At 37.0% G+C, this 24,459-nt stretch overlaps 1 protein-coding gene across 1 annotated transcript; it reads right to left on the bottom strand.

Moving 5' to 3' along the window:
* Positions 1 to 14,846: 14,846 nt before the first annotated feature.
* LOC110448777 lies at positions 14,847 to 22,254 on the bottom strand. Its single transcript, XM_021495206.1, has 10 exons — positions 21,777 to 22,254; positions 20,291 to 20,545; positions 19,521 to 19,658; positions 18,623 to 18,864; positions 18,484 to 18,569; positions 17,956 to 18,126; positions 17,189 to 17,273; positions 16,714 to 16,845; positions 16,349 to 16,508; positions 14,847 to 16,087 (listed from the first exon to the last, which is right to left on the bottom strand). Exons 1-10 carry the CDS (start codon positions 22,252 to 22,254, stop codon positions 15,339 to 15,341), a joined length of 2,496 nt encoding a protein of 831 aa, XP_021350881.1. The 3' UTR covers positions 14,847 to 15,338.
* Positions 22,255 to 24,459: the final 2,205 nt, after the last annotated feature.

Genomic DNA, 24,459 nt, shown 5'->3' on the forward strand with positions numbered 1-24,459 from the left:
ATTTCTATGAGGTCGATTTGTTCTGGCGTTTTTGAGTTTGAATTCCCTTATTTGCTTATGTTTGTAAATGTCCACATGGTGTAGTTAATACGCCAGTGTGTGTGTCGTGACACTTTTTACAGAATTCGCTTGACTAACGATGCTTTATGCCAAACTTACTGTAATATCACCCTTACTAAGATTTACGAGAATTGATTCACATAAAGACTTACCAACCGGCTCATAGGGCTAACATACTTCATTTGTACAACATCGAATTACATAGTCCCTGGCATGTTAATTACATACCAAATTAAGTTAAAGTTATTCACGTGTGCATGAAAAGTATTTATTATTAAAGATTTCGCCCAAGTATCTCTATTGGTCAACTTTATTTACATCNTCAAAGTTTGGAATAGTTCATTAACATTTGAGTGGTGAATTAGTTTATAGAAAAAGCGAATACAGTAGTACATGTGATATTCATATACCACTTCCTGTTCCTGAGGAGCCACGTCGGTCATTTTGAATTAGAATTTAACGCTCCACTTCTGGTAAATTAGCCCCAAATGTTTTGTCAAACTTAGTACACTATCAGTCAAACATCTTAAAAATGACCCCGTGGAAAATGTAGTCTGAGAAAGTTTTAAACGTTGAAACTGAAACTCGGGAGCTCGATAAACGGACTAAAAGGACTTAAGTGATCTTATGTCGTACCTTTTCGTTCAATGTCCAACCAAATAAGGTCAGTGTGACCTACTTTCCACTATTTGATATGTACTATTAGAAGTTATCACAGGGTTCAGAAATAAACACATAATGTTGTTTTTATACAATTAGGTCACTATGACCTACCTTTCAAAATTTGACCAGCAACATTAAAGATTGTCATTGGACTAAGATATAAACAAAGAACTGTGCTTGACTAAATAGTATCTACTTTTGTTGTATTGATATATATGATGAAATATTGTCATCGGGTTAAGAAAGGAACTCAGAACTGTTGTTTTCCTTATCAAGGTCACTGTGACCTACTTTTCAATGTCTGACCTACATTTATTAAAATTGTCATCGGGTGAAGAAATGATAAAACAACAATTTAGTTTAATTTCTGAATTCTGTGAATATTGAAACAAATGAGGTAAACTATTAAAGAGTAGATATCAATGACCAAATATAGACAAAACAAAAAATGATGTGAACAGAGCCCACAAAAACGTTTAATAAGGTTGGACCATTTAAAAAAATGTAAAATTGAGTCAGTTTTTTTTTCCATGGCTTCCAGGTTTCTATAACTGACCCGGTTTCATTTTTCACATGGGTACATTGACAACGCCGGTCGACAGTGAAAGGCCTAAACTTCCGATTTAGACCCAACACTCCAATTATGTTCATGGATTGAATTTTGTGTGTAAAATAAATAGTATAAAAAAGTAACATACAGTTTAATAAGCGAAAAGTAATAATACAAAACCAAAATTGGATGAATTAACTCCTTTTATATCTAAAAAGGTACCAGGTAATGACAAATTCTTATTTCCATATTTGATATTTGGTATAAACACATGTTATATATTTAGTATGAATAATACATAATGGAAGCGATTCAATATTGACCGAGCTAGATACCAGTGGTCCCACAGTTGAGTCTGTTAAAACACTGGATGATCGCATATACTCTTTTAAGATGTTAAGACTTTCGAATATCTAATATAGAGATATGTATCGTTCGATGGTCTGCCGAATCTGAGTCAATGATTTGTAGCTATATATATATATAGCTGCTATATATAGTCTATGGAAGAACCTGTTATATATTGTAATTGTAAATTTCCAGCTCTGAGTACGGAAGCCTGTATTATATATAATACAATGCAAATAACACACTTAATACGATTGTATAGAAATAGGCAAATTAATTGTGAGAGTAGCAAAATATAAACAGGAAATAAATATAACGTTGGCCACCAAATACATAGTACTAGCGGGCCTTCAGTATGAGCTAGGAAGTATAAATAGGTCATGACTCATCTTGTACGGCATTAGCTTGGTGGTATTTATCTAGTATGTCAAAATATATCGTTACACAATCCTTGTTGTTCTCGATTTCCCTTTCATTTGAGATAGAACCTCAAGTGTAACATTTCTTTGATAAGGAACACCAAAACACTAATTCAATTAACTTGCATAATTCAAAACTTAAAAATAGCGTATTAAACATGGCACAAATATCAGTTGTAGAAAATAGAAATTATAGCATACCTTTAAATGATTTCTTCACAGCTTTCTTTACTGTTTTCCAAGTATATGTATGAACACGGTTTTTCGCCATTGCTAGTCATCGGTGCATCAATAACAGTAAATAATAAAATATTAGCTGCTGTTTTCTCTTCGAACCAAAACACGTCCAGTTTGATTACGATAAATGTGCAAAATTGTTGGAAAAACCATTACTGGGATCTATATTTAGATTGCTTTTTTAGGCCTGGCGTCATTATTTCTTTGGGTTATTTAAAGCCTATGGATCTAAAGTTTGTCGCAGTTTAGGGTGTAATCGTATCTGTGTTCAACAATGTATTTGTGTATCATGTGATACAGGATTGTAGGTTTGATACAATTGTTGTTTAATTTTCTAAAAAAGTTCCTCTGTGTTTATTGGTACTCTAGTAATTAACTAAAATGTGGGGTGAGAGACGTGGGCTATCAGCATCATCAGCTTACATGTAACATATATAGTTACTGTTTTGATAATGACAGCAGGTATTTTTACAATTATGTCCTATCGTTCAGTGGGACCAGGTCTGTGCGCTAGCCTGTTAGAGTAGACTAGAAGAACTTAATGATACATGTATCAATGACTTTGTTTAGGGCAAGTATGCCGTGAATGCTCATGTATGAACAATCGCATCTGTACCACGAGATGGGGTCAATGTGAAAGCAAAGGGATTGTTGTTGTCAAAACAAAACAAGTCCACTCCGCCCAGGGCCTCTAAGAGAAATACCCCTCCGCCAAGGGCCTCTGAATAAAATACCCCTCCGCCAAGGGCCTCTAAGTAAAATACCCCTCCGCCAAGGGCCTCTGAATAAAATACCCCTCCGCCAAGGGCCTCTAAGTAAAATACCCTTCCGCCAAGGGCCTCTAAGAAAATTACCCCTCCGCCCAGGACCTCTAAGTAAAATACCCCTTCGCCAAGGGCCTCTAAGTAAAATACCCCTCAGCACAGGGCCTCTAAGAAAGAAAACTCCGCACGCTCCTCTAAATAAAATACCCTTCCGCAGGGGCCTCTAAGAAAAGTACCCCTCCGCACGGGCCTTTAAGAAAAATTCCTCTCTGCACAGGGCTATTTAGATAAAAACGGCTGTTTGTGTCGTGTAAGTTACAAAAATGTATTTAATTTACTACAGTGACATTGAAAACTACACTGGCCGACGAAAGCCTGGCAAAAATATATGAATTTTCATATATGTTTGTACCATTGTACACTTTTATATGGTACACAAAGATATTAAAATTTCAATCTTTGTGTACCATGTAAAAGTGTACCATGGTACACAAAGATATAAAAGCAGAAATAAAATCAACCCGTTGCTTTTGTATCTTTAAAAACAGCCATGGTACAGAAACATGTGAAACCATCAGACGTTAAGGTTACCAAGTATGACAAATAACACCCTGATAAGGCTGTCATCACAAACAATGACATGTTATCGCACGGAATGTCTGTTATATTGATTACACCAAATGATTTACCAAACTATTACTTACTCATTTAAAATGAAATCAACTATTCAATATCCTTTACCGAATTTTATAAATGTTTTACGTTAAAAAGGAAGTCATTATAGATTATTTTTCTAATACTTACATTTCTAATGTATTCTATATGCTTCAACTTATCAAATGAAAGAAACTACAAATCAGTTGAAAACGACGACGGGGTCCTAAGGGGACAAGGGGACGAAAGGGGGACAATTAATGTAATTACATCGAAGGATAAATAGGCTACCTTTTTATATTTTTTGGGGGGAAATACGAAGAGCTAGTTGTACGATTATTTTATAATCTGGACATCTCTGTAAAAGCCCCAATACTTACACAATTGCAACTTACTCTGTTTTTCATCAGAAGTGATTAATGAACTTCACGACTTGTTTCGACGTTGTAATTAGGGCTTCACTATTCGGGGTCAGTTCTGGTTATAGTGTCCGATAACAACATTCCGAAGCTCTGGTGGTACACTTTTTTCATATCTATTTCTACCGTAGGTGGTACAAAAAGAAATGAAAAAAGTATAACGCGTGCTTTCATGGTACACTTTTTCATATCTATTTGTACCGGGTAAAAGTGTTCCACGGTACAGAAAGATATGAAAATTCAAATAATCGTGCCGGCGGATATCGGCTGTTGGTACATATACATGTTAAAGTTAAGAGTTTTTTGTAAAGTTGTTTATAATATTTATGTACCACGCATGGTACGAAATGATTTGGTTTTCATATCTTTGTGTACCATGGTACACTTTTACAAAAATTTGAATTTTCTTATCTTTGTGTACCATATACAAGCGTACTGTGGTACAAAAAGATATGAAAACTCATGCCTTTTTGTCAGGCTCTTGTCGGCCATCATAGAAAACCATACATCCTGAGAAAAAAACAAAAAGTCTAGCTGTATGCAGACGTTATATAGTGACCATGAATGATTTATCAATGTTTCCGATACCGATCAAATTCCGACAAAGAAATTTTAGCAGTGTTAGCTTGACCTCCATATCTGCGACGCTTCAAAATTGCAACAACTTAAATCCTCTAGTGTTTTAGCAACCTTGTCAACAAACTCTTAAAATTGTACTTCCGGTGTGCACGGAAGCTCCTCAATGGTAATTAAAAAGCCAGGTAATATCATGAAAATATTGGGGATCGAAACTGTCATTCACAACAATATATTAAAGGAAATGCTATGACCTGGATTAGATTATTAATCATATATGCAAAGGCAAAGTCTAAAAAGAGCGTTGCTTTTGTTGATCTCTGATATTTACTTATTCAGAATGAGATAAGATAAACTTTATAAAAGTCAGCAAGTCGAGAAATAGCTATAAAACACAAGCTCTAATAAGATTTTAAGAGACATATCAACTAGGGGAGACCGGGGAAGTTTGGTCCATTTTTATTAAAGTCCGTTCTGGGAAGTATGGCAGCACGTCCTTTTTTGGTGGTCGGATGGTCGAACGAGCCTCGCCATGTGGTAAGTTCGGACAGGCATTCGGGTAAGTTCGGCCCCGCTGGAATTAGTTATGACGTCATAAAGCATGCAACGTCAGATTTTCTCCGCCAGTTTTACGCATTTTATGTGTTGCATGGGCCGAACTTGCCTCAGTATCATGGTCCGAAATATAAGTTTGCATCAATGACGTCATTTTCCTCCAAACAAAGCTAAAAGTAGATTGTTGTTCTTGTGCGTAACTTTTATTTATATGGTGTGTCGGGTGGCGCAATTGGTAGCGCGCTCATCCTCATCAAGATGGCCGGATTCGATCCCGGTCACGTTTTCGCCGGATACTCCGGTTTCCTCCCACATTAAGAATTAAATCGTCTGCGTTACACGTTGCTGAAAAAGGGCGTTGAACTCTGGTTGATTGTCTGGAAAATCAGTGTTGATTTCGACATAAATGCATTATCATTTGAATACATTATGTAAATACTATAACAAGACTGTATTTCTATTTCGTTCAAATTCTCGACAAACGAAGTTTTTATCTAAAGAAAAAAAAACATGAAGATCGTTTTCTCTATATGTAGATGTTCATGTATGTGTTGAAACACAATTGTCTTTGGTTTAAGGACACACTTCCGGTTTCCCTACTAGACGGCTACTTCCGGACGAAAATAATTGAGGGCAATGTGTAGCAAGGGGAAGCAACTATGTTTACGCACGCACGTGTCACCATTAAAGAGCTTCGCTCGGGCGCCTGTAGAGGGCTACGCTCATACATTTGTATAACAGAAATGACATGCAGTCTCTTGTTTACGGGACTTGCCAAGACAGAATTGTGACCCGACAGCTGGATTCAGCAGTTCCAAGGACAGGGACATGAGAATGAGTTTTATTTGAGTCCCATGTCACACAACTAAAACGATTAAATTCGTTAACTAACCATCATACCTCTTTAAAGATTTGTAACACCGTACAAAATATAAAACAATTCAAAACAGAGAATATGACAGGACTCACAATATATGTTAAGTTATAAGAGTCATACGGCAAGAATATATGTTTGTATTGTGCAAGTCTGGACAACACAAGAACGAACAATATGCTTAGCTGCAACACATTGAATGTCTGTGAAAAGGTGAAAGGGAGCGGGAAAACGATTTTCTAAGATTTCATTGTTGTAACAGTAATATTTAATGTTTCAGAAAAGACAATCAACCGTTGTATTGGGCCTGTTAAAAACATTTTAACGTGAATAGTGTTTTACCATAGACAAAAGCTTAATACTTAATTTGGGTTCGAACATATGTGATATGGGCGGATTGGTCGAGTGGTTAACACTCCGGCCTACCACGCAGGCGGGGGCCGGGGTTCCATCCCCGGAGTCGTCGTTCGCATGGAATATTCAGAGAAAGTATTTTTTCCTGCCTACACGACTCAAACAACCCAGGTGATGTAGTATCTGTGCTGTTGCATTCAAGTGAGGTGGCACTATACACGATACCGTTGGAAGCACGATCCCACTACAAACAGAACACAATACATCTCCAGCACACACACAGGCATACACATATAGGGAGATATTTGCCAGGTGGCATTGGACTAGTAGTAAGCGCCTGATAAGACAGCTCCTGCGAATTACTCAAAACTTGTATTAAATTGCATTACTGTAAAGAAGATTCCTGAAGCTCAACTTATGCTTAAAGAGTGTACCCTTACATGACTCTACATTGCCCCGTTTTATCGATACCCATTCCCGACCTGGATATACATAAATGTAACAAAAGTAATATGATCAAGGCTTTAAAGGAGAACATTTCAGAACAACACTTTTATCAGAATTAGATTTGTCAGTTCGAGAGGACAACGTTTTAAACCAGATCGAAATGTGATGCTTATTGAAAAAAAGAGAATCGTTATCATGCTGGAAATGCAAATAAAAGCAAGTTGGATTCATTGTGCAATCATACGAACGTGAATAGTGAAGTCAAGTGGGAAACACAACACGGCAAACTCCACATGTGTGCTAGAGGTTCAAAGACACAACGATTAATATAACACATTACCCATGTTCTTGTAACGTATATCAACTCAGTTCAACCAAACGTTTTGTTAAATTTCAATCGTCATATTCCAGAATGAATTTAAAGACATCAAGAGGGTGCAAAAATCACGTGACGTAAGCATGTCAATATAGAAATCACATAACAACGTCAAGAAATGCATACTTCACCTATCTGTGGTTGTATTATAATCGGACGGATTATATTTTCTTTTACACTATGTTTTAGATCAGCTGTTTAAATATAATCAATAAAACAAATATCTCAATAAAATATCATAGCTCATCCGGTTTAGGATCTGGAGTCAATTTTAAAAGTTCAACGAACAAAAGGTTTTTTTCCACAACGGAATAACTCTACTTCGGCAAATATACATGCATGCGCGGGGACAATACATGTATGCGCGGGGACAACTTACAAACTTAATATAACTATATAATATATATATAGAATAAAAACATAAATTGTTCAAATCGTCCGCTAGGCCTTTCTGCCTTCTAGGGCTTCATCAGGCGGATTGATGTTTATTTATCACCGCTGGTTACATGACGTCATCAATATTTGTATAGTCAACAATTTTAGTGACGTCATAAATAAACAAGCATAGTGACGTCACAAACAATACCAAGACAAAGAAAACATCTACATACAATACATTGCAAAAATCAATATATATATAAAATATATGTAAACAATGTGGTGAATTTTATATCGGACAGACCGGATGTGAATTGAGAATACGAATGAATGTAAATAGACAACAAATGAAGGACAATGAACTAAGATTTTCAAAAGTTAGCAAACATATGCATCAATGTTCTAAAGATGATTTTCATATGTTACCTATTTACAAACTGAATAGCGACGATGTAGTTGCAAGAGAAATTAAAGAAAATATGTTTATAAAAGTCCTCAAACCCAGCTTGAATGCACAATGATTTTTGCAATGTATTGTATGTAGATGTTTTCTTTCATGCTTGGAAGGAAGGTGAGGTTTCATATCAATGCGGTATAATTAAAATTCAATCACATCTTATCGGCTTAACCTTTTTACCTCACCTAAATATGAATATTGTTGTTTTGGGGGCTTGCCAGTCATTAATGTTTTTCAATATGTGCTCATATTTGGCATGGAAGTCCATTCGGGGTATAATATTGATATACTGCAATAGCATAAAAATATATCACACCATTTCTTCAGTGGTCAGGAAGATTACCTCATTGGCTATACAAATAAAAACTTAAACGAGCGTTGGTTAGCTTTTGCATACTATATATGTCATTTGGTGACATGATTTTACAAATAAAATAACAGATTGACAGTACAAGTGAGTTGACGCTATGTTGAATTCACATAGTGTCGCCTAAATATAGCTGCAAGCAGGTTTTTATTTTCACAAGGGTGTAATGTGTTTTTCAAAATTTGTACATAAATGTTATCTCGTTACCTGCTTTGCTTTTTTTTGTTATCCAGAACTTTAACTGTATAAGGGGAAGTAACTCTACTTTCCCGTAAACTAGAAATATTGGCGTTACACCAGTAATTTACTTTCCATTCTAGGTAACATCGGAGATGATCCTGTCTGTTCACGTGCTCGATTTCTCCAATCCACAAAATTTGATTGCTACTGATACCAAGGGTGCTTTGTGTTGCTATAACGAACAGCCTGACGTCTTCGGATGTAAAACCAGCTGCGACGTCACGATCGCAGTTTGCTACCTGTAAATATTATTTTCATGTACATTTTTACCTTACTGATATGCTTATTTAAGGACTCGTTCAATCTTATTGAAAATATTCTTAAAGTCAAATCCTTTCGTTATTTGTATGGAAAAAAATGTTTATTCAGTTGAAGTCAAATCAATGCATTATTCGAAGGAAATATTTTACTTTAAGGAAATACTACTCAAGGTAAGTGGTAGCGCTTCACCAGGTGAAATAGCGAAGAAGAAAAAAAAAGAAAGTGAATGAAATCAAGAGAAAGGAAACGGTAGTATTCAATCAGCCGAGGTAAACTGAGTATTCCTGTCAGCCGAGGTAAATTGAGTATTCCTGTCAGCCGAGGTAAACTAAGTATTCCTGTCAGCCGAGGTAAACTGAGTATTCCTGTCAGCCGAGGTAAACTGAGTATTCCTGTCTGCCGAGGTAAACTGAGTATTCCTGTCTGCCGAGGTAAACTGAGTATTCCTTTCAGCCGAGGTAAACTGAGTATTCCTGTCTGCCGAGGTAAACTGAGTATTCCTTTCAGCCGAGGTAAACTGAGTATTCCGGTCAGCCGAGGTAAACTGAGTATTCATGTCAGCCGAGGTAAACTGAGTAGTCCTGTCAGCCGAGGTAAACTGCGTATTCCTGTCAGCCGAGGTAAACGGAGTATTCCTGTCAGCCGAGGTCAACTGAGTATTCCTGTCAGCCGAAATAAACTGAGTATTCCTGTCAGCCGAGGTAAATTGACTCTTCCTGTCAGCCGAGGTAAACTAAGTATTCCTGTCAGCCTAGGTAAACTGATTATTCCTGTCAGCCGAGGTAAACGGAGTATTCCTGTCAGCCGAGGTCAACTGAGTATTCCTGTCAGCCGAGGTAAACGGAGTATTCCTGTCAGCCGAGGTCAACTGAGTATTCCTGTCAGCCGAGGTAAACTGAGTATTCCTGTCAACGCGTGGTTTCCTCCCCTTCCGGTGTGTCTTGATATACTTCTGCCATTGTACGTAGCCTATTTCCTACTTCTACAGTTTTGTTTTATTATTTAACAGTTATTGCTAACGTGTATTCAAAGAGCCATCTAATGTAGCACAATTGTGTGTCGACGAATTTATACTTTATATTGCGTACACAATGCAAAATAAGTGCTTTTGTTTTAGGTTTCGGTTTCTAAACAATTATTAATGGTCGGCACCCGTGTGACCGTCCTTGCCATGTTTTTCCGCGATGTCGAAATCCGGCCACTTTCTGTTGCGTTCCCACCGTTTGGTCGTGTGCCATTTTTCGGCCGATCACCCGCGATTTCGCGATGCCGACATCCGGCACCTCTGGACGTTCACCTGTCCCCTTCGTGGCCTTTTTCGACGTCGCCATCTGCGTGTTTCTTTAATAATTAGAAAAAGTGCTAAAAGCAGGAGAGTGGTTTCGGTTTCTTATTCTTCATATCTAATATAAAGTCCCTCTTACCCCTTTGGGAATTTTTATAAAAGGCGAGACCGCTAACCCGGCACTTTTTAAGTTTGAGAGAGAAGAGAAAGAAGAAGACGCTTTTTTTTGCGTGAAGATAGATTGTGACTTTGACGGGCCTATAATATCAACCGGTGGATGTATTTGAACGGGTGTTTTTGAGTCCCGTCAGATCAGCCACATGCCGACCTCGTCAAATAGAAACTGAAAATACCTCCGATGAAGTCAGCCTTCAACAAATAGATAATATTTTTTTTGTTTGCCATGAAGTCAGCCTTACCAAAAATAGAGTGTCGACGATATCGTGGATGCTTGGTCCATAAGGTCTGTTTATGATAGACTTCATTTGAGTTTCACCTTCAGAGGGAACATCGCAAAACGATGCGATGGACTTTTACGGACGCTCTGGAAGCTGGTGGTCCGATACTGGCATCTGTTATTAAACCATTGATGTCATTGTCGTTCCAACAGTTTTCGGAAAAAGCGTTCTAAGCTGTAGAGGAGGAGGAGGAGGAGGAAGTTATCGTTGATTAGGGGTGATGGAGCTATCATCATGGAGAGTAACTGCTATTGAGAATAAACCATATCACTCTCTCTATGTTGACAAATATATCACCACCACCATCACTATCACCACGACAACTACTCAGAGCGGAACGTCATCGCATCCATATGGAAGCATTACCAATCGTCACCATTGACGATGTTTGTTTATAGCTTCTAAGTTAATAATGGTGTTAGATGGTATAGACAATCACAGTTCGTGGTAGGACAATATCAACCACTACAAGGCCGACCAGCCGCTTTATGCGAACATGGCACCAATCGACGAATCCATAGTCACCACCACCACCACCACCACCACCACCACCACCATTTTCGTCTCTCTGTGATCGTGTTGATGTGAATCATGCTGACCTTACTAGAGATGTTGTACAAAAAGATCCCTAACAGCATCTCCTTTAAAGTCTAGCATTTTTCGCATAATCCTATCACCAACACTATCACTATCCACCACCACCACCACCATCACCACCACGAACTCTCGTCTTTTTTTCATCTTTTTGACAGCGAATGGTGTTCATATGACAACTCCAAAAAATATGAATACGCCGGTGTAAAAAAAACTGAAACGGACGGTCTTTCTCGACATTTTTCCTAATCGACGGTCCCGGTGTTTAATCGACCCTTAGTTTGGTGTTGATCCGTCTTATGGTTCGAACAAATCAGTATTTTTTCGGTGATCAAGCTCTCACGTAATTTACTAAACACTGTCGGTATGAATTCCACCATATAGTCTGTCAATATGTTATTTTGATGCAACACGTGTACTATATTCGATGTGGGTAGATACTTCACCAGAAATGTATAATTTCTTCTCAACTTTAGCTTGTGCTTTTCCTCCATTCTTTGCTAAACATTTTCAACTGGACAATACTCAGCGTTTTTTGTTTTAGAACAAAAAACAATTCTTCTCGAGTCATCGTTGATGTGATCGACTTGTGGTGTGACTTCAGTCGTTCCTCAAAAAAAATCATTGGTTCCAGTTGCCCACCCTCCCTCCCTCCTTGTATACGAATGCGTCGAAATGTTGAAAAATAGAGAAATTTTGGAGTCCTCAAGCCCGGTTCTGAAGTGTCGCTATCGGTTTAACAGTGAAAAACATATCAACATACCCTGCAAGGTATAGTAACTTTGAAGGTGTCTAAGAACCATGCATAGTTCAACATCAAACTTTTAGCAAGTAACTTTATTAATAAGTGTGTGTTACCAACCTAAACGGACTTATACCACATTTTGACCACATTTTGAGGAACGGATAACGCCAAACCTAAGCAAAGGTGAGTCTTTATTTTATTTAGTGTTAAGTTGCAACGGTCGAACACTATTGTCCAGTGTACTTCGCATTGAAACTAACGGGGTGCGGACCCTATGTCCGGCGTCCATCACATTTAAACGAGACCGCCATGTTGGTCCACTTTGGTTTGATTTAATTTGATTTAATTTTCGCATAAGTGTGTGTGTGTGTTTGGATCTCAGTTTGGTGCGTTTAACGCTTTTAGTGTAACATCAACAGTTAGACTTATTGTGTATATCAATAGAACCTACATCTAGTGTCTCATCCGGTTGTAACATAACGAAAGTGTGTCTCATGTCCGGTGTCCTTACATTGAAGTAGAACAAGATGGCGACCCACACACACTTTAACAGTTTTGACATTATTTCTTTTTATTTTATTTCACCTAAGACATTGTCCCTTTTTCTGTTTAATTGAACACGGGAATATCCAAACTACCCAAACCGTCCATCGACATTAACATCGAGATAGTTGAGCAGTTGCTCGACATCGAGAGTTACTTGAAACGACAAGCGAGTTACGTTTGCACTCATGAGGAGAACCATGATGAACGTGTAAAGAACTTCCGTAAAACCATTGAAGAGTTTAGAGATGTCGACTTGATGGCGGAAGTGCCGGACATCGAAACAAGTCGTTTGGGTCTGTTCATGTCGTTGGAGAAACAGATAGAAGCCAAGTCCCGTTCCTTTAAGGAGGAACAGGGTGTAATTGGTAAAAAATCTAGTCAATTAATATTTTTCATTTTTTCCACATACATACATTTAGGTGTCCTCTGTAACATATTATAATATTATGGTCACTTTCTTGATATATAAGGGAGGTAATTCAATTTAAGTTATCTCCCTTGTCACAAAATTTTCAATATTCACAACAAAGTCATTTTCAACTGTATAAAATTTATTTTTCAAAATTTTCAAACACATTTTTCGAAAGTTAGGACAGAAGACATATTTTTCAAATGCAAAATGATAAATTTGAGTTTTGATTTTGGTAAATCTACCAAAACTGGAAAAAATGACAAAATTTGGCAAATTTTGCATTTTCTAACAGGGTAAACTGGCAATTATTTTGAATATATCTTGAAAATCTGTCATTTAATAGTTTTTGAAACACTTAAATTATAAAGTCATTTGTATTGTAAATATTTGATAGGAATATGAGATCATGTTTCTTTCTTCCTTTTTAGTCTACAGAGTTGGGAATATAAAGACATGCTGCTGGAATGGTGCTATTTTTAGAACAGATTGTATATGAATGTGTTACAATTGTACATATGAACAAGATGTGTATTGTCAACACAGTCCCTTTCAAGGAGGACAAGTACTTCTGTAGTATATACGACCTTAAATCTTGAAATATGACCTTGACCTGATATAGCTTTGACCTTGACTTTCACTTGACCAAATTTGAAGTCTCTATCTCATGTATCGAGATATAACCTTAAACTTGAAATATTACTTTGATCAATATATTTGAAAACATGGTTCGCACACATTTTAATAATCATTGAAAAAGATGTCAAAATAAAATAAATAAAATAAAAACTATGTAAAAAGCCTTTAAAAAAAATCAGTAACTGTCTTGACAAACCCTAAAAACTAATGAAAACACTGTTATATCAAGGTTATGATGCCACTTTGTGCATTAGATTTAAAGATATTTAAAAAATAAACGGTCGTGAAATGAATAAATGGTCGTAAAATGCATAAAACAAAATAAAAACAAACAAAAATGTGAGGGGGTATGATATTCCGGAAATCATCTACCGGCTTCTGTTTCCAATACTACTGATACTATTCCGGGTCATTTTTACGTTTGATACCTTCGGTGTACATACTTTAAAGCTTCTTCGCGATAAAGATTAGGAAAAAAAACAAATGGACGAGCCGCATTCTGAACAAACAGTACAGTCAGAATGGGGAAAGTGTGCATTTAATCGGAAGTGGCTTGGCGATCAATGGTTCGCCAGACCGACCAGAGAATTTAAAGGCGTCAAGGACGTGGCAAAATGTATCGTTCGCAACCTAGGCAAGATGGGGGAGCATGCATTACTGCTACAAACAAACCAATCTGTGGGCAAGCGATTCGAGCCCAGATTTTTTTTTTTTTTTTTTAAAGGAACACGCTAATACTTAGCCTACGAAAAACCCCGAAACTAAAGCGAATGCTTTAAGTACGTTTCTCGGTTTCAGCTAATGCTCGTGCTGCTGGTGACAAAGTGATTTTGTCGCTCTTAATAATTAGGTCCAGTACACTCTGTCGGTTGAGCTATATAGCTATATCCATCTTTAAATTATAGCTGCATTGTGCTATTTTTTTTATTTCAGATTTGAATTTTATTAAATTGCAGCAAAGTCGCATAAAACATCTATTGAGGTTGCATTTCATGAAAATAGCTATAAAAAAAAGCAGGCAGGACTTTACAGCTATATAGCTCAACCGACAGAGTGTGTAAAACCTGCTAATACTCAACATGTACGTGCTGAAACACTTTGGACTCTTGATTTGCAAGCAGTAAAACAGTTCTTTAACATTTCTAAATTATTTCCCCTCGTGTTTCCTGACGGTAACATTGCGAACAAATTCACATGTATATTATAGCTGCCTTCAGAACAGCAGAGCATTTGTTAGTGAATGATCAGAAGATAAATACTCAGTTCTTTTTGACAAATTGCTTGACTCGCAGGCTAATAAACACATGGTTATGCATGTAATGTTTGATTTTTGGATGAAGAGGAAAATTTTCTAAAAACAAGATATTTTGATTATCAATTTCCTGGTCATGCCACAGCAAATGACATGTAACTCAAGAAGGTGTTATTCATAGTGAACTGAATGCAACTGCAAGTAAGCTAGTGCAGATTGGAATGGATGGACCCAATGTAAATTTCATTAACTCATTTCTGACATGTTAAAAACTGATTTTAACAATACATTATTACAAGTGTACCATAGGATCATGTGGTCTTATTATAAACTATTCATAGCAGATTTCAAGCAGGAGGTGTAGCCATTCTTGAATTATTTGGGCTAGACACCAATATACATATTAGGTTATCATTCCTCTTTGTTTGTTAAGAAACTTGTGACAGCCTTGACAGTTTTTGCATTAAATCCATGCTCTGACAACACATATCTCAGTCCATTTTCAGTATCTCTCTTGAATGCTAACTGAAGGTGTCTCAGGCAAAGTCCACATTGTGCTAATCGCCTAGCTGTTGGTTTGGTGATAAGAGATGCTCTCATTAATGGGGTGAAAGTGTCCGTCAATGCTGTCACATTGAAAGCAAAAATATCTTTTTCAGAATAGTTCAGCTGTCCAAGAAGTTCATGAAGACTTGTTACATCAGCACTTGCATCATGTGCATCATATTCTTTGCCAAGTAATTTTGAAACAAGATTCTGTTGCTTGTAATTTCCAACTTCACTTTTGCTAAACTTTCTTCTCGCTAATTTCAATGTGTCAATGCAGCCTGTTATATGTTGAAGAAATTCTGACAGCAAATGACTTTCTTGTAACTTTTTCAGTAAAACTGGTACATCATAAGCTGCAATGTTATGACCAAAAAGGATTGGTTTCTTCTTCTTACTAAGGTACTCGATGAAGTCCAACAAAACAACACGAACATCTTTACTGATGACTGGTTTTCCATGATGATACATCTGGTTTGAATGGAAATCATAAGTCAATCCTGTTATAGAAGAAGCTGTTGCAGATACTTTTTGGCATGGCATTATGTACTGATTAAAAATGTCGCTGCCGTCGTATGCTGCCAGCTGAGTAATGTCAGAGTTCCTTGATAAACCTGTAACAGAAACAATGGAACATAAATTTGTTTTACTATGATAGCACACAGGGTAGGTTTTACTTAACAAGCCAGATATATATTATGGTGCCTGGTTTATATGCATGGTAAAAAGCAGTTTGGAGAGGGGAGGAGGGATTGAGAATGATTTTTTTTTTTAAATTCAACAGACAACAATAATGGATTGAATGTAATATAACTCACATGGTCCTTTCATTTATACAAATATGATAAAGCACAATATTTTGTCTTTATTATTACCTGTTGTTTCTAAATCAAACACTACTGCAGATTCTTCACCAGTAAGTTTGATCTTGGAAGGAATTGTCTCTGTATCTATTTGTCCTTGGACTTCGATTTCCACTCCATAAGTATCGCCCTCCTTCACAGATTCTCCCTTATCATGGCAAACCTTCTGAATCTTTGTAAAATGCAGAAAAATGAAACTTTGTTCAAACATTTCGTCAAAATAATATGCAGGAAAATGGTGTATTCAGTCTTGGTACAATTCACTCAAAACTAGACATTTGTATTTAACTATTTTGTTTGTTTGACAAAAAAAAAAGTTTGTTTTACAGGTCAGGCTGACTATTTTAACAAGTTTATTAGAATTGCATATTGTATACCTTTTTTGAGATACGTTTTCTTTTGAAAGAAACTGTAGACTTCATAGCCCTGGTATTTTTCCTTATTTTATCTCTCCGTATTCCATGTAATTTAGTTATATTGCCAGGAGAAAGCAAGACATTCTCATTTACCTGGAAAGAAAAACAATTAAGAGTCAACATAATTCAAATTGACAGTAGTATAGACAGCTAAGGCTGTAATCCCATTTACTTGTATTAGCCATTGCAGATATGTTAGTAAAACACTAAGCTCCTGACCTTGGCCAAGTCCTATCATGGCAAATTTGACCTTTGACCTTTACAAAGACCCTAGCCCTTACAAAATATGAAGCTTTGACCTTGACTTTTCTGTTAACAAAATATTAATTAAGTCACTATCTAGTATAATTTAGACATTTTTTTATCAGAAAAGTGCATCAACAAATTTAAGACATTTTTAACTAAATTGAGATTATTTTATGTTGTCAACACTTGCCTTGCTCAGCCAACCATAGCCTTCATTCTTTTGCATCACAGCAGAAGATACTCTTGCTTTTAAGGACTTGGTACCACCATAAAACCTGAATAACAACACAATATAGAATTAAAAACAATTCAGGCTACATTTAGCTTGTATCTCAACTTTCCCATTTTTCACCACATAAAAATTCATGAAAGTGTATGTTATGTTTCCTTTTATTTACAAATCAAAATGTTCCTCAAAATAAGACACAATGATCGCATTTTTATATCAAAATAACATACATTAGATCCTGTTCAATAGATTTTGTATAAACAATATGGTTTTTAAGAAAACAGGAGATGTGTTAATTAAACACTATGACCCTAACTGTGGCAAAGACCTATCATAGTCAAATTCACCCTTGACCCTAACCCTGATCTGACATGAAGTGTTTTATTCTTGACCAATGTTACAGTTCTGGAGACAAACAGTGAGATAGACATAGAGACAACCTGACCAAAAACAATATGAAAATTTATCACCTTGAAGGTTGAATTGCCGCATATAGACTAACTAATTATAATACCCCGTACAATTTGTATAGACAGAGTGATTCAAGTATATATACCCCCCTCCCCCCACCCCTTAACTTTGTAACGAGGGGTATAAATATACCGGGTCTTTCTCACCATGCAGTCTCATGGTAATAGGAGTAAACCAATATGTGCTTGTAACAAAAAGTTTCTGTATAATAAAAACTGAATCATCACAACAGTTTTCTTTTAAAGAAAATGATATACCTGTTTTTAGGAGCAAAACTCGCAACGCTGTTATTAAAACTTTCATTTGCTTGTGTTGACCCAAGGTTTAGAAGCCTGTCTGTTCTATCTTTGTATATCTGTGTCAGCTTTTGTAATTCCTCTTTCAACATGTCTCCAGATAGTGCCTTTCCATTTGGTAAATGTTTGTATCTGTAAGGCGTATTGAATATAACGATAGAGGATAAATTTGTTATTTCATTTCTATGAGTCAAGAACTATGAGTATATGTAAAGAAAGATGCATTAAAACGTTTTTAGACAAGCTAATACACTGATGATCCATCAATTACTGTTGTATTTATAATAACTATATGTGTAATGTAGCTTTTGAAATGATTTTCAAATAACCATGTTCTATAACGTGGTGGCTATGTCATATATTGGTGAAAACATTTTGTAATTTTTTAAAAGGAAAATACTGCAGAACCATTCAGAATAAATAAGATGTAGATAAATTCCTATAAAATGGTGTTACTATATAAAATGTAAACAATTTAATAATTATTACCTGAACTTTGCTGGATCCTTATTATATGTGCACCAGGATGGTGAGCACAGACTGTGGTCTCCAAATATATGGGGAACAATTTTTTTCTAGTTCTGACTTCATGATCTCTTTTGTGCTTTGATGTTTTGAAATTGTATACATGAAACATCTGACGATATAAGGGATGACATTTCTTGCCTTCAGTTTTGGAGAGGCTATATAGACGTGATGAAAGATTTTTCTTCACATGGGTTTTGTCATCTTTCTTTTTAATGGAAGGGGGCAATCTGGACTGAGTTGTGGTGTCATTATCAGCATGCAGAGTACCAACTTCATATCCTTTATCTGCCATCCTTTTTATCATTGAACATGCCATGTCTGGCTCCATGCCTTTACTTGATCCTAAAAACATTATAAAATAATGTGTCAAAATCGAATATCTGCTCGCAACCACACACATTTTAGAAATAAACTGTCCATTTTTCATGTAATGTGGTGATATCATCAATTTGAGTATGTGGTAATATAATTTACAAAGTCACTGATAATCCCCAAAATGGTTTACAGGTGTTCCATATATTTACACTTTAAAAATGAATATGTGATATTTCCAAAGCATAATAAATATTATCTTATGACTATTTTAAAGAACACCACATGTACAGGAAAATGTCCAATTATGACATGACAATCTAATTAGTTATGCCACAATTTATACATCCCAGAAAGAACTATAGTAATTGTATTATAGAAAATGATTTTATACAGTGTTTATTAAAAACAAAACACTAGTGTAAATATTTCAATACATGCATAATAATACATGCATAATATGATTAAGATATTAGTGCAAATAATAATTGATGACAAAGACTTGCACATTTTAATCTATGTTAAAATATATTTAAAATTAAGGTAATGATGGAGGCCTAAGGAAGAGAGTTGACCTGGTTAATTTACCTGTAATTTAAATTACTGGTACCAGTGGGTTTGATGGAGAATTGGAGATGCAAAATGTTATCATTATGTATCATACAATTATGATTAATTCTACAAACCTGTCCAATTTACATTGCATTCATGATTTGGAACTGTCTCAGTCCTTCCCTGGTGATACTGACACACACTACAGCTTCTTGTTCTCATGTCAAAATCCACAATTTTGCCAGTGTTGACCCCAATAAGACTTGCATGACCTGAAATTTAGTCAATTATAAGTTATCTCCCTTTATTTTGTAAACTCAAGCATTCAAAGAAATAAAACTGACCCACTTTTTCATTCACAACAACTTGGGAACTGCCTTGATAAAAAAAGTTCAATGCGAAACCAAACAAAATACAGATTAATAACTTCTATTTTGAATTATAACTGGTAAAAAGAACACAATTTTGTTAACATGAATATCATTGCATCTACAACAATTATTGAAATGAACTGTCACTGTCATCTAATGAAAGTGAAATAAAAGTTGGATGACAAAAACTAGGTGACATCTTAATATGACTCTCCCAACCCCAAAACTATACAGATTAATATTATTACATGTATATGACATTGACCTTTTGATTTTGACCCCAAGTAAAAAATAGCATAGCATAGGAGTATTAGTGAAGACATAAAAAATAATAAGTAGACCTTAGCCATATCATTTGATGTATTTTGTGGGGAGGATGCCTGCTACACCCAATCTAATTAGCTTTTTCAATAAAATTTGAGTTCTGAAATTTTATTTTAAATACATGCAAAAATCAATTTAAACTTGTAGTCTGTTTTTTTGTTTGATATTTATAAAAACAGAGTTCTCGTGAATATATATTTATCATTTACCTGTATGGCTGTTATATTGCCATCCAGAACCTCTTTTCTGCCAACCAGCATCAAAGCTGACTTCCAATCCATCAGAGACTGAACAGTCAAGTTCCTCCTTCTGTGCATCATTACAAGATGTTTCTGCAGCACTTATGACTACTGGGGCAAGTTTCTTCTGTATTTTGCGTAGTGTAGAGGCATCTACAGGAGGTATGTTACAACCAGAAAGAAACTTAACCACTTGATTGGGTCCCATTCCTGCATTTAACATAGCTGAAAAATGGAAGGTTATATTAATTTAGTTCAAATTTAATCATAATGTAAATATCTAGAAGGATTATCAGCATTTTGAATAACATGCTTATTATGTATAAACAATTGTTATATTTATGTGTATATAATTATAAGGCCATACATAAAATATTGTTTGTTTCCTCCTCTATCTATAGCTACATACCCACCAAAATAGCCCCTACAGAAAAATATTGTACTGACATTTTCCAGAAAGATATCTTTTTTATATTTGTTAATTGTTTAAAAAAAATCTCATCATGTATTCTGTTTGAATTTTAATTACTTACAATATAAATAAAAATAAAATTGAAAAAAAAAAAAATCCTTACCAACCTACCCATGATTTTATGATTTGGGTCAGTAGAGGGGAACAAATGAACAAACACTTATTTAATGTGGGGCTAATGTACAATGATGACAACAAGGATAAATGATGTTTTTGTACATGAATGGCAGATTCATAAAACATGGGGGTGGGGTAGTGTCCTGGGGGTCGGAATATGTACCTCCCTTAATTACCATGCAGAAAGTAGTGATTCTGATATGAAATTGGCTTTAAATTTATAAATTTTACACCTCTTCAATTGCTTAATTTCTAAGGATTTGGCTTGTTGGTGTTGTTTTTAAGTCCATGGATGTCCCCAAAATCCTCAGCTTATAGTCCTTGCCACAGCAAAGTGGCCCTAGATAGATAATTCTAGAAAATAGAATATTCTATTGTCTAATAGGTGACTAAGAAGTAGACTATTCTAACTAGGACAAGTGAATAAGATTTAATTACAAAACCATGTAAAATAAAATCACATTCAGACCCTTATGCTATGTTTAAGAAATTTCAATGCTTCATGTGTAATATCTGGAGAGAAAAAAATCATAAACTTATCAAAACATTGAGGAAATGGAACAGAGTTAAACCACATGTGCTTGTATCTGGTATATAATACCAGAGCTAAAATCCAATGCCAATGTTGTATTTGTGTACGTAGTGGATTTTGGATTTTAGCTCAGGTATTAAATACCAGATACAAGTGCCTGTGGTTAAACTAACTTATAATTTGAGTGGGGGAAACTCTTTCTCTCTCTCTGGGGCGACATATCTTATAATAGAGAAGCTGAGGCCAAACTGGAAAAGGACCGAATCGTCTTGCACAGAAGATAGAAATCACATGAAAAGAAAAGAAATCAAGAAAGATTAGGTTTTGTTACTTACCTAGATACACTTTGGAGTTGACGTCAAAGCCTTTGTTTGAATTTCGTTTTCCTGTGGGTACCAAGTTGACATGCTGGCATGCACTGTTCGGACATGGTATGTAAAGGTAACTAGCCATACCGTAAATTACCTCGTCAACAATGTCAACAAACCTAAGCCACGAATTGCATTTGGCACAATTCATATTTTCGGACAGCACTGCTAGCTCAACCACCCTTCGTCCCTGAAACCATGGTTTCGTTGGTCCGATTTCCACGTTCTCGCTGACATGGATATCGCGATCTTGAACGGAGTGCGACTTAATAGAACTGTCATGACTGTGTTGTGGAATCGCCACATAATCGTGGTCTTGGTTGCTGGTACCGTAACTCTTCTCGTTCAAAAAACGCATATTTTCTGACCTTTTCACAGTCCCTTTCTTTGCCAGTCTTCCCTTTACCCTGATATAACGGCGACTACCGCATCTGTCGTCTGCCATATTTGTTTACCTCGGCTTCCTGACATTTGTACTTCCGGTTCTATTTTTATGATTGCGGTCACGTGATTTTTCGTGTTGGTAAGGACCGCGGCCACGACAGGCGAAGGGAGAGCAGTATGTATGACAGTGACGAGAGGACGAGCGGTTTTTCTTTTTCGTCTTGTGATGAGAACAAGGTAATGTTCATGTTCATGGTGTGTAGGTGTTTGGAACTCTCGCGTCAAAACGGCAACCGCAGCAAGGGTAAGTCCAGTGGCGTGTATACAACGGATAAAGACTTACGAAAGGATGTTGACCAGTGGGTGACAGCAACGTTGCCAGAATACTTGCTTTGGTACGGTTGTTTGATTGGAAGTGGGGCGGTATTACAATTGTAACACTGTCTCCCACCACCGGGGATAAGAAAGTGAACGAGGCACCCAAACTAGCAATGAGTAATGCTTCTTCTTGTATGTCTGTTACTTCTGTAACCGAAGCCATTACTGACATTAACGAGAGTGGTGTTGGTGTGAGTAGAGTTAACGGTGTTGGTGTTATGCGACGGCAACAACATCACCTCTGCCACCCCTACCCCCATCAACACCACTCCTACCCCCATCAACATCTCCTCTGCCACCCTTACTCCCAACGACATGTAATATTGTCATTAGCCCCACCATCCGTAGTCCCGTGACATCGGACGAGACTGTTGATGCAGTGTCTTCGATAGTCATGAACGAGACTACCATGGCCCAAGTACTTGATAACTTTAACAATCTGATAGAGAACAACGGAAGTGTCGGTACCTACATGGACACTGCCATTACTGCTGCTACGGATGTTGATATTGTCGCTGCCCCCTCCGTCCCTGCCCCCGTTGTTGCCACCGCCACCACCACCGAACGAGATATGATGACTCCCATCATCACTACTTGTTCTCAACCGCCCACACCCTGGAGTGGTAACATTGTCACCAACGGTGATGACGGTAGTTCTAACACCTTTCTGTTGACCCAAGATACCACTGTCGTGTACAGCAACAACGTCGCTGGTTGTGTGCCTGTGACCGGCATTGTTACTTATATTATGACAGCACCACCTGATGGTGGTTATACTGGTGATGATGATTAAGTAGATGATGCTGGTGACTAGGTTGGTGTCGTTAACATTGACCTCGGCAACACATCATCAACAACAACATCATCACCACTAAAGGCAAAACGAACAACAACAAAGCGTCGTTGCACCTTCGACGACGAGGCTGAATCCCCCATTGCTAAGGTCCATAGGACCTTCGAAGAGAGATTAAACTCCCTAGAGAAAGTTGAAGAGAGAGTAAGATCCGCAGAGAAAATGATTCAGTGGATAGCATCATCAAAAAATGATGATAATGTCCCTCCGATGGTGGCGTCGTCAGAAAAGGTTGAGTCTCGACCCGACCCCCAACCCACCGAAACACAAGTTAAGGATGATAAGCCCCCTATCACCACCCTACTACCACCACCACCATCATCGTCGATGATAACGATGGTGATGACGATGGTGATGCCGATTGTGATGACGATTGTGATGATGATGATGATGATGATGATGATGATGATGATGATGATGAAAACGAGAATGTTGCTGCCAAAGCACTAGATATCAAGTACTTTGGTAATGACAAAGAGAGACTTAGGTTGTACCGGTGTAACAAGTTTTTGGCCATCAGTAACTTCAAAACTATGAATGAACTAAACTTCGCATACCATTATCACCGAGCGATACAGACTATGAGACGGTCTGCCCAGCCCCAAGAGATCCGTCGTCTTAAGGACAAGGTCAAGTCTTTAAAGTTTGAATTGTTGGCACACAGGCACTGGACAGCAAATGATTGGTGCGCGTGTGGTAGACTGATCAGAGCCGTATCCAATACGGGCTCGACAGTGAAGAAGTGTTATGATTGCGACCCCCACAATAAGGTGGAATTGAAGGTCAATGGGTTCAGGAAACGCCCCACATGTTGGGACAACAACGTCACGAAGGTAGAGCGGGAGGACAACCCCACCGCTAGCACCTTCAACAGAGTTTGTAATCCGTTCCCATGTACTGTGGCCGCATCAGCGACCATAAACTAATCACCACCACCACCACCACCACCACCACCACCAGAAGCACCATCGCCCAAGATGCGTAAGATAAACTTGAAGAAAAAGCTTAAGTCCAATGTCCTTACTCCTCCTCCCA

This window comes from Mizuhopecten yessoensis, unplaced genomic scaffold (genome assembly GCF_002113885.1).
Source record: "Mizuhopecten yessoensis strain PY_sf001 unplaced genomic scaffold, ASM211388v2 scaffold4299, whole genome shotgun sequence".
NCBI classification, from domain to species: Eukaryota; Metazoa; Mollusca; class Bivalvia; order Pectinida; family Pectinidae; genus Mizuhopecten; species Mizuhopecten yessoensis.